Source organism: Mytilus edulis, chromosome 1, assembly GCF_963676685.1.
Source record: "Mytilus edulis chromosome 1, xbMytEdul2.2, whole genome shotgun sequence".
Lineage (NCBI taxonomy): Eukaryota > Metazoa > Mollusca > Bivalvia > Mytilida > Mytilidae > Mytilus > Mytilus edulis.
Genome location: NC_092344.1, coordinates 58,429,300 through 58,441,803, shown reverse-complemented (window position 1 = coordinate 58,441,803; position 12,504 = coordinate 58,429,300). Strand labels below are relative to the sequence as shown.

Here is a 12,504-nt window from a genome sequence, read left to right as displayed (position 1 = left end):
TCTCTTTGACGCATTTCCCATTTCCATTTTCAATTTTATCTTGCACTTGTGTTTATTGAAGTACAATGATGGAACACACTATAGAGTAAAGTTAACGCTAAATGTAAAATTGTGTAGGAACGTGAACACACATTTCCTACTCAGTCGCATAGACCTCGTTTTGTTGTCATGATTTCTGTATTTTCTTTTTGAACGTTATACTGCTGTTGAAAATAAAGAAAGAAAGGTCATTGATATGAGAATAATAAAAAGAAAGTGAACCAGAACATTTTATTATCAATCAATCCATGTTAGTAACTATCTTCATTGTAGACAGACATGCGTCATTGGAAGTTAAAACCTGCAATCCATACAATGTTGCAACTTTCCTACGGACATACGAACTTGACGTGTGGAGTTTTAATTCCCCGAGGGTATCACCAGCCCAGTAGTCAGCACTTCTGTGTTGACTTGAGTTATCATTGATAGGTTCATAATTACAAATAAACTGTTAACAAAACTTTGATTTTTTTTTTAATACTAAGGCTTTTCTACCTCGGGAGTAGATAACCTTAGCTATATTTGGCAAAACTTTTAGGAATTTTTGGTCTTCAATCCTTTTCAACTTCGTATTTGTTTGGCCTTTTTAACTTTTTTGATTCAAGCGTCACTTATGAGTCTTTTGTAGACGAAACGCGCGTCTGGTGTAAATATAATCTTCGAATCCTGGTATGATGAGTTTATTTAGTATTAAATTATAACAATTTATCGATGAACACAAATTCATATAAACATTTGAACAAAATGCAATCACACAAGATAATTATTTTTTGACCCTTTTGTAAATCGAATGTAATTAACTAGTATAGAGCAAGAGTTATTTAAAACAATGTACGAGAGGTTTCGGTCAATAACATTGAATTCGTATTAAAAATATTAGACGGATATGAACGTTTAGTTTATAAAAGATATGACATATTTCATTTCGGTACCGAAGTACCGATTTTGGAGTTGATGATACCACTGGAAAATAAAAGTCCAGCAACAGCGGTATCGACCCTGTATTTTAAACAACTGAAATGCTAACCTTTAAATTTTACGCATTCGAAGCGCTAGTTTCGATTTCGTTTCAAAGCCAAACATCTGAAAGTCAAGGATGTATAAGTACAGAATAACACAATGTTTGCTTTTCTCTGAATTGGCATCATCAAATCATTAGAAAAGAAATCAGGAATCTGCTTAAATTTTTTTAAACGTCTTTTTGTGAACTAGTCTCATGAAAAAAGAAAAGTGGGAGATATGGAGCAAATATATTGCCTTGTTTAGAAGGAAAAAATCTAAGGAGTACGAACACCTTACAAAAATCTCTTAACCTGAGATGATACACCCTTATAAATCAAACAAAATACGTAACCAGAATAATTCATTAGTTTGCGATGGCTCCATCAGATCGGTTATATGTCAATTATCTGTTTGGCTCTGATACCCGAATGCTGCAAGGAATAACCAGATGGCTACATTCATTCGCAAGAATAGGAGAGGGACTGTATTATTCGGGTTAGCAAATAAGTAAAACTCATCGCATGGTTTACAATGGTGACTGTCAAATAATCATATGTCTGTGTCATTTGGACTCTTGTAAAGAATTGTCGCATTGGCAATCATACGATATCTTCTTTTTATATATACAGTCGGATAATAAGGTTGCCTGATGGAATTACAGTATCAAATAAAATAAAGTTTTCCTTATATAATAAAACAGAAAAATAACAAAACAAATGTATCCATTAGTCGTGGTAGAGGTTATACATTGAAATTAACATATTGGGTGTGTTTTATTAGTATATTAGCGAGTCACTACATGTATTCCTGGTATATTATACTTCAACGATATTGAATACGTTATAATTTATTGTTTATGGTTTAAATTTTAACAAAAGAGTCATTCGGGCATTAAAAACAAATGTTTTGTTTCTCTTGAACTTTTTTTTAATCCAAACAGTCATAACTAATTATGAAGAATAACTTGATTATCTCTCTTGATTGCTATGGATAATATCCAAAATTAAACATAGATTTAATAGAAATATCGAAAGTGTCAGCGAAACAAAAGAATTGCTTTTCACAGCCTAAGTGAATCCACAGTGGATATGATTTCCTTCGTTTAATGGTTCAACTCCACCGTATTCTCTGCACTTTGACAGAAAGAGGTTGTTCCTGCCGTTATCGAGATTCACTGCTTTACCATTGTAATGACGATTGTGACAGCTATGACAAGCACCTGCTATTTCATTAACCTACAACAAAATAGAAAGTACGATATTGTCATACATATTTGGCTTTGCAGATTTCATTTTCTGTGCACGTGTGTTTCTTATATATACATTTTGAAATCAGCTTTACCACCATATGCTTATTGAATGAAATTCATGCAGTGTTAAATAAATAAAGATAAACATGTACAAGGCATGTAACCGCTTGTAGTGTACGAGTTCTATTACATTTGTATCAACGCATATGAAGTCGCGACAAAGTAATTCAACGATCATAGATTGTAACTTTGGATGATTAAATGGTTGATTCTTTCAAGGACGACGTGTGTTGCCTGTCGTCTGCGAATACTTTATCAAAAAGAATAGTTTGTTTTTTAGGTACTGTTCGGAAACCAAACCGGCTTCGATAGACTGTTTATATCGGAAATTTAGTAAATTGTGAATTGAAGTACAAGAATATATGTAACTAAAAAGAATTATAAGTTTTTCAAAACAGCAATTCATCTTCGCTGGCCATTATAGAGCTCTTCGTTTGCATTAGGAATTCCCTTTTTGTTTCTCATAATAAGCGATAAACACAAGAAATTTGGCAAACGTTAAATTTATTACCCTTAATTAGACTTTTGAAATTGGTGAAACGCACAGAAGGACGTACGCAACAAATGTCGTTTAAAGCTCAAATTATAAAACGGTCTATTGCACGTATACTGTGAAAATAAAAGATAACAGATTTGTTTTTCAAATGGTTCCAATAGGAAAAGGATTCGTTGCGAATTTTCCATATTTCTTTCAATGAAAAAAAATGTGTCTGTTTCTTTGTTATCTTTCTCTAACCGATCAATTCAGAGAAGTTATGGATTCGTTTTCTACTTACATGTATATAGCCTGATGATCCTATGTCATGGATGTATTGACGAAGTTTACTGTCAAGACACACATGGCCTCCGGGAGCCTCAGGGTTTCTACATTCACCACACGTGTAATTGTAAATAAATGATGTTACATGTACATGTAAGTAGGACGAATAAACAAAAGTGTTTTTTTTCTTCTTTTCATTTTTAATTATTTTGTTTTTCAATTATACTGATTATATACTGATTAATTATAAAGACGTCCTCTTTTCATCAATTGTGTCGTCAACGAATGAGACGTATCATCCAATATATAATTACATGACAGGTGCCACTAGTGGGCTAAGGTATGATTACCTTCAGATATCACCTGTTCTAGATGGGTTTGTGTTGCTTATTTTTTAGTTTTCTATAAAGTGTTTAGATTTTTCCTAGTCTGTTTTTTTTTCAATGGCGTTGTCAGTTTATCTTTGACGTATGAGTTTTAAACATTCCCTACGGAACTTCCGACAATTTCTAAAACGACCGATGTTACAAGTTTTACGGGTATCTAATAGCAACGGAAGTAAAGTGTTTATAGGATCGCGTCAGTATGTTGCATTATTAAACGTGAACTCGTTATCCTTACTTACTGAGATCGGGATGCAGCATGTCCATGACATGCATCGTTGATGTTGTTATAGGCGTATGCGTTGTCATGTTCCCCGGAAGGGTGTTTGTTCCAAAGGTGAATCTTACCAGCATTGTGGAGGGTCAATATTTTACAAGCATAATCCTTTGCTACTGCATCGCTACACGTTGTGCCAGTTGAATGTGTTGCTTTAAAATAGTTACTGGTTATGTAACAAATGTTTATAACAAAAACCTATACATGTGAAATGCATTTCCCCAGAAAGAATTCATATCTTAATACCCTACCCTATATACAAATATTTAAAAAAAATAGTTATACATACTTCTACACGCGAGTGAAAAAATGAAATAAAAAACTACTGCTAGTATACATTTACTAGCAGTAGTTTTTTATTTCATTTTTATTTATTTGCTCTCAATGTCTCATTGCGTTTTATTATGACCTTTAAACAACTGGTCTTAGCAGGAGTATATTGCTATAATCTAATCATTGGTGTTTAAAAGTCTACATATACTAAGTCTAAAAAATGTTCTTTTTATAATTAAATTCAACCTTAAATATACGTCTTGTATTTCAAATGTATGCGAGGAAATTGCAGCCGATAAAACAGAGTAAGATCTTAATAACATTTTCCAATAGTCTTAACTTCGCCTCATGTCTTCACCTGCGATAAGCTCTTAATTTATTGTGTACGCAGTTGAACTTTGTCGAAGACTGTACTTACAATGTACATGTAAACATTTGTTCCTTTTAATGTGTTTCGGTGTTATGTGTAAGGCTGGGTTGTTATCATAATGCCATTGCCGTAGACAATAAATCTATTTTCATTCAGAAACATGTGTCCATGTCATTTGGTCATTCCAAGCCATACAACACCTTCTTATTTCTATAGTAATTGTGTTCTACATACTTGTACAGTGACCTGATGTTGCTGTGTTGAGGTACATTTGGGGTTCGTGTTGTTTATTCTTTAGTTTTCTATGTTGTGTCATGTGTACTATTGTTTTTTCTGTTTCTTTTTCATTTTTAGCCATGGCGTTGTCAGTTTGTTTAAGATTTATGAGTTTGACTGTCCCTTTGGTATCTTTCGTCCCTCTTTTGTAGTTTCCAGCAACCCATCAGTTCTGAAAAAAAATATTATATCATAATAGAGAACTTTGTTTCAACTGTTTCTAACTGCATCAATGCAAAGGCAGAATTAGCCTAGGGAGTAGGAATGAGTTTGGCATGGTGACACAGGAATCCATTATAGAGTTTCATATAATAAATGCATATATATTTTAAAAGTGTCACTCCAAATAAATGTTGGCTTTCCAGGGCTGCCACTGTTTCAAAATCTTGGATCTGTACCTTTACTGTCAAAATTGTAAACATATAACTAATTCGAGTTTCTTCAAAGCTTTAAAAATGGAAATTACTTTTTTCGAGTGGAAATGGATAATAACGTTTAAAAGTAACTAACCTCGCCATGTACATTCTGAAGATGATAAAATGTATACCCGCTTGTAGTATGGATTCCACCATGGAATTCGAAACAATTACCAGTATTAATAGAGGCATGCACGGCTGTATGAGTTCCAGCTGAAAGGTGCAAATGTATTTAAAGTAAATGAAAAATACTAGATACATGATATTAAGTGTTGTCTAATGATGTCTTTAAGAAAGTGATATTTATGACATTATCACTTCATGAAAGCTTCAAGAAAAATAAAGTGGTTGTGCGATGTAGGTATTCCTACATCATTTTGTTTAGAGAAATCAAATATTGGTGCAATATCATACATGCATATATAAAATATTAACAGTTTTAAAATAAAATACTATTGGACAAAATTGAGTATTTAAAAAATAATTATTAAGGTAACAAAGAAACAGGCCGGTAACAACCGTTGCCGGATAGTTTTTCTGTCCGAGTAGTCAGGTCAAGGTCCGAGGCGATAGCCGAGTTCCTTGACCTGACTACAAGTGCAGAAATACTATACAGCAGGTTGTTTTCGGCCTGTTTTTTGTTACTTTTGTTTTGTATCTGACTTGTACGACGTTTCAAGTATATAAATTTTGCAAGACTGAACATTTGAGACACTTAAATGGCCCCAAAGCAGTAAATGTTAGTTATAGTATAAAGTTAACACATATTTTTTCATTTCCCTTCAACAGAGTTTTTTTTCTAGAAAAAAATCAGGAATCCAATAATTTGATAAAAAAAGGAACCATTTCAAGTGAAAGATGAATGTTATCACATTTGAGACTTTTAAAATGCTATCGTAAAAGAGCAATATATTAAAGAAATATTTTTGTGGTAAATAAGATATCGTTTGATTTTTATGGGTGAAACGAAGAGCGAGGAAAAAGGGGGGGGGACTAAATTGATTTGAAATAATGGGATCTTTATTTTGATGAAAGAATGCAAGATGTGCTATTTCATCACCTCCCCCCTCCATTTCCCCTTTAATAAAAAAATAAAAATCGCACGTTTGCTACAAAATACATGAATTCAATATTAAGTGGGGGAGGGGGCTCCGGGGGTTAGGAGTTGGAACCCCCTTTTTTGGACGATCAATATATTTGAATGGGGACATATAGTTGGACCTCCCTTTTTCTTGTTATTGTATAATTTAAGACACACATTTTTTTTTAATTCATGCTCGTCGATGTTGATCGCGATTAATTAAACACGTGGTACTATATGGTCTTCTCTATACTCATGTACCTTAGCATCTAAGAAAAATAACTCAACTACAAACTTAAGTTTGTTGACTAGCTCGCTGCGTATATCTTTTCTGAGCTGCCGCTTTTGTTACAATACAGCAATATCATAACAACATAACATATATACAAAATACTATTTGCCATCATCTTCCAAATTATCAATATTCAAAACACACAAAATACTGTTTCGTGGCCGATCAGGAAAAACCAATTTGGAAAAACTGCGTCCTTTTGTCAATGCCATGCGAAACTCAATTGTTGGACCGCACTCATAAAACATAAATGTGCATGTACAAAAAATGCTCAATCTAACTAAATAAAAGGGAGTTTTAGTCCGAAAACTACGGCTATAAAAAAATTATAAGACACAACATATAATCCAAATCCGATTACGGTTATATAGCCATACCATATATATAAAAATTATATTAACAGACCATTAACAATTAACAATTATCAAATTGAGCATTCTTCATGCTTATGAAAAAAATTGATGTACACAGTACGAACGCAAGGCTAGAAGTGATACTCATATAACTATTTATTTACCACTACAATTTTTCGCGCCAAAAATTCATATGCCTCGGAAATACCATACCGAGAAGAAAATAAATTCATGCTTTACTGCGTGCCGCGGGAATTATCTAGTCTTCTCTATACGCATGTACCTTAGCATCTAAGAAAAATAACTCAACTACAAACTTAAGTTTGTTGACTAGTTCGCTGCGTATATAGAACAACAAAGATAGAGTATAAAGAAAAAACTAACAAATTGTTTAATCACAGTAATGTACGAAACAAACTTCAAATAAATGACAGCTAAACAGCGGACAAAAAAATTGAACACAATGACAATTTATAAACCGAAATGCTCTGACACTTGTAATCGATTAGCAACAGAATCTGCTAACATAACCATCCTTACTTGAATCACTCTTCCACCTTCCGTGTCTTTCCCAACACCTGTCATTAACACCTGCATTAGCCGCCGAAGTGGCACCTCCTGACCGTAAAGAATGTAAACCGAGATTAAGCTCTGGAGCGATCATTTTCAAACGCTTTATCATACATTCTCTTGCAGTAGTATAACTTATAGGCCTATTAACCTTAATTAAACCACATTTATCTTTAGATCTATACAAAGGACGAAATAAATACATGTCTGTGAATATTTCAATATTCGCCAAACCAAGATATCTTAAGAACATAGAATAAGGACAAGCTAAAGACTGCCCCTTGGATACCAACACCTCATCTCCAGCTCTATACTGGTTGGTCTTACTCTTCCTAATTTTAAGTACCAAATAACCTTCTTTAATAGTGACATCATTGCATTTCAATTGACTCAATTCACCAAAACGTAGAAAAGCACTAAAACTTAACAGAATCATGACAAGATCTCGTACAACTGTTAACTCATTGGAATATTGATACATACTACATAAATCAATTAAAATATCTTTAGACACTGGATCTTTCTTGTTGACAGGGTTTTTTGCGGTTCGCTTAGCAGACTCGAGTAAATTTGCACAAATGTGTTGCTAGTTGGATCTAACTGACCACAAATTTCGTGAGCCCACTTAACGGAGTAAAAAGCAGTGTTAACAGTACTAAATGTACCACCATTATTTAATAAATGTACAAAATACAAAGCTATATGAATTGGAGATGTTGGCAAGGAAAGCAAACTATGTTCTATACAAAATCTTTTCCATTTCATAAAACCTTAATAATATTTTTTATCAGTACTTTCACTTCTGACATCTAGTAACCGTGTAGATAAACTCCTCACTAAATTATGTAACGAATGTCCCTCTTCAATTCCACTGTCCTCCACGGCTTCGTGCACAAACTGCTCGATGTTTAAGCCTGTTCCAAACATAAAAACACATCAATCAAATCTTATCTTAAATGCAAGCATCGTTAATGTTCCTTGTTTCCCAAATAAACCATTATTACCTCTCCCTGTAATAACAGAATTCTCTTCTGTCAAGAATTTTTTTGTTGTTTATAAAACGTTTAAAATCCCGTTTGATTCACACAATAACACTAACACCCAATAAGGTGCAGATTTCCAAAAAAGGAACTACTAAAGTACCGTTACATGTAGCTTCGTCTTCCAAAAGTTTTCTAATAACTTTACAAACCAAATTAGGCGGTGGGACGACCCAATTGTTTTCGCCTTTCCAACTTTGTTTAAAAGCATCTACTGCTTCTGTACAATTACACCAAAATTTAGAATTAAACACATTTAGTGTTATAGTCTGTGGCAAATCTGTCCACTGTATGAATACCCCATATATTATCTAAGCTATTAAAAACGTCAGTAATGATACCCCAGTCATCACAATCAGAGTATCTACTTAGATTGTCTGCCACTTTATTTTGGTCTCTAGGTATCCATTGTGTCGTAATTTTAAAACTATTTTCAAAGCATAATGTGTGCAATTCACATGCTAAAACCTGAAGGTCTGTTTTCCTACTCCCGTTTTTAACTATGCTAGTAACATTTTTATTATCTGTATTAATTTGTAATGTCTGGTTTTTAAGCAAGTGCAGAGAATTTTTAACTGTTCTATTGACTGCCTCGAGTTCACGCCATGTAGAACTCTTGATCCTCTCATGATCTGCCCAACTACCCACTACAGTGTGCAAACTATTTCTGGGCATTATCAGACTACTGTTCATCTGAACATCGCTAGAGTCACAGACCGACTCATCACTATTGCTATCAATAGCAGGGACTACAAATCCCCCAAAACCAATATCTGAGGCATCCGTATAAGCCTTAAGATCATACAAATCTGACTCATGCAGATTCACACCCATCTCATTCAGATCATTTACTGAATTTGACCAAAATCTAAGCTCACCAACCGCTGGAGCTGTCAAAGCAACCAGTGACTTCCAACTGGCTCTAAGAACTATACACTGGTATAATGTCCAACAATACAAGCAACCAGTTTTGCTCTGTATAAAATTTTCCCTTTACTGACACCGTCAAGAATTTTTACAATACTTAATAACAACCTATCTACTCGCTATCCCACACTAAACCTATCCAAATCAAGTTTTGTTGTGGATACCAAATACATTTATCCTCAGCTATAAGAAAACCAAAATCAGACAAACTCTTTCTGATATAATCACTAGCTCTTTTAGAAGAAACTAAATCACTAGCTCCACCCAAACCATCATCAAGATACATAATTAGCTTTAATCCCTGTTTTCTCCAGTACTTAACCACCTCTTTCAAAACTTTTGTAAAAATATGTCCTGCACTTGCAATACCAAAAGGAAGAACATTGAAAACAAAATAGTTAGCCACTCCGTCAATCACCCAACTGTAACCTAAATATTGCTTGTTCTCCTCTCTTATTTCAATATGATGATATGCACTTTTCAAATCATATTTAAATAGATAATCACCCTTTTCAAATAATTCTCTTGCCACCGATGCTTCTTTAAATTTAAATTTAAATTGGTGTATGCAACTGTTAATGTGCCTGCAATCTAACACTAATCTAGACTTTTGTAATCTATTAAAAGCTACCGTAAGCGGATTAATTACGAATGGCTTATTATCAACCTTTGAAATACAACCCTTTTCTAATAATTTAGATATCTCGCTTGCAACAAAATCCCCATTGTCTCCCGAAGATTTGTTATTAGGCAAAAATACATTTTCTGGAAGTACTTTAAAAGGTATACCATAACCCTTTTCTATTACCTGTAAAATATAATCAGTCGCACCCGAGTGTTTCCATTTGTGTATCGATGAGCTGAGTTTACCTACGGGACTGATCAATTTAGTGGGTGTATTTAAATGTCTAGACAATTGAGCTACACATTCCTCTCGGTTGAGTAAACAAATACTATCATTGCCTGAGTCTTGTAAGTGAGCTTTGTTTAAATGAGCTGTTTTCAATGTTAAATCAGGGCCGTAACTGCATTGAGACAAATGAGGCAAATGCCTCATGTTAGAAATTTAAAAAAAAAATGAAACAAAAGATTGTCTTCATATCAAGTTGTTTTCACGGATAGTGTCTTGCAAGAAGCAAGTTCTCTTAACTCTCTGGTGTCGCCCCTGCATGTTTTTCGTGATCCATATTCTATTTTACTTTTAGTTTTCAGAGTTGATGGTCTATTGTTTGTAAGGCTGTGTCCCGGGTTTCTCTTTTTTCATTTATTGTCCTACTTTAATTTATGACTAGTCTGAGTGTTGATTTTCATTTGTTAACGTGAGGCTTTGCAATGATGCATGTCCACCGATGTCGAGACACTGTTCCAGAAAACATTTTAAGAATATACGATGCTACTGGACACAGAAAAAAATGGTTGTTTCTGCATGGAGTATTGAACTTGATATCAAAGATTACAAAACTGTTTTTTGGTAGATAAATCTATATAGCTGACATGGTTTTAATTAAAGTAAGGTCACCAATTTCCTGGTATTAAATAATTTGAAAAAAAATAATGTTGCCATATGTTTTGAAGTTTGGTTGTACCTGTAGTAAACTTATTTCAAACGGGATAGCACATCCTCATTTTTACGGAAATGTTGTTTACCGTGCCCGGAAATTTAGAAATAATCCATGTAAACATGTCGCTCCTTTAAATAAACTTATTATAAAAGGTTACCTATTCAACACTATAATAAGATCATTGAATATTGTTTTTATAGGTATAAATATTGATTTTGTTATAAGTAAATTAAAAGCTAACTAAATATTCCTAGTATGTTATATGTATATACATATTTATGGATCTACAATCTGTCGATACCTGTAACTTGGCATTGCACAAGGTCATGTTTTTCTCTGGCTGTTTATGACGTCTTTACACTAAATCCATTGGATGTTGGATGTGTATGGATTGATAGTTTAATCTTAGTTGCATGATTTTTTTATTAGTTATTAGTGGCTTTGAACTAGCTGTCAGATAACTGCGAGTACTCTCAGATCTGTTCATTGTGTCTTCTTGTGTCGGGATGTATAAGTACCGGGCCACGTCCACTATATTTTTGTCCATCTGATGAGTTAAGCCTTTTTCAACTGATTTTTATAGTTCGTTCTTATGTTGTACTGTTATACCACTGTCCCAGGTTAGGGGGAGGGTTGGGATCCCGCTAACATGTTTAACCCCGCCACATTATTTATATGTGCCTGTCCCAAGTCAGGAGCCTGTAATTCAGTGGTTGTCGTTTGTTTATGTGTTACATATTTGTTTTTCGTTCATTTTTTTTTTACATAATAAGGCCGTTAGTTTTCTCGTTTGAATTGTTTTACATTGTCTTATCGGGGCCTTTTATAGCTCACTATGCGATATGGGCTTTGCTCATTGTTGAAGGCCGTACGGTGACCTATAGTTGTTAATGTCTGTGTCATTTTGGTCTTTTGTGGACAGTTGTCTCATTGGCAATCATACCATATCTTCTTTTTTTTATATATGACCTATTACATTGAAGGATTAAACTTGCATTAAGTCTTGTTCAGACCCTTTAACAGAAAATAAAGGAATATGGGGTAAACGTGCCCGGGACAGGCTAATCGCACACAAAGTCAATGCATCGAAAAAATACAAATGATCAATGATCAAAGTTTGTATTCATGTTCGTCATCTTGATAGTTGCTGGAGGGTCTTCAAAAAAAAAAAAGAATCATTAATACCGTAAAACAAGGTAAAGATCAGGTCCCTAGTGTTGAATTAATCAGTACTAGTACTTAAAGCATAATACTGCACTGTCACTATATTTAAATTTAGTTATAAAAAAATCAACAAAGTCTTAGCACAATACAGGACAAGAACAGACAGACAGACAAATTCAGTTTAATAATTATGAGATTCACGATTTTTGCTTAATCCTACATATCGGTCTTTTAATGTTGTCCCTAAAACCTGAAAGTCTTAAATTACAATGAATCTATGTTTTTGCTTTGAGACCAGAATATTGTGAAAAATTAGCTAAAAATCAATTGCGTTTCAATGTAAGAATGAGACGGGATATGCGCAGAATGCACAATTTTGCGTTAATTTTCTCAGAGCTTCTGGGAGCCTT

The 12,504-nt window shown here is 33.8% G+C and overlaps 1 protein-coding gene and 1 long non-coding RNA gene across 2 annotated transcripts; both read right to left on the bottom strand.

Moving 5' to 3' along the window:
* Positions 1 to 1,748: 1,748 nt before the first annotated feature.
* Positions 1,749 to 3,236, bottom strand: LOC139485844 (uncharacterized). The gene is made up of 2 exons (XR_011655414.1): positions 3,127 to 3,236; positions 1,749 to 2,276 (listed from the first exon to the last, which is right to left on the bottom strand). It is a non-coding gene; the product is annotated as an uncharacterized lncRNA (long non-coding RNA).
* A 5,451-nt stretch (positions 3,237 to 8,687) lies between these two features.
* Positions 8,688 to 9,275, bottom strand: LOC139523970 (uncharacterized). The gene has a single exon (XM_071318506.1). The coding sequence runs from the start codon at positions 9,273 to 9,275 to the stop codon at positions 8,688 to 8,690; it is 588 nt and encodes a 195-aa protein (XP_071174607.1).
* Between the last annotated feature and the right edge of the window lie 3,229 nt (positions 9,276 to 12,504).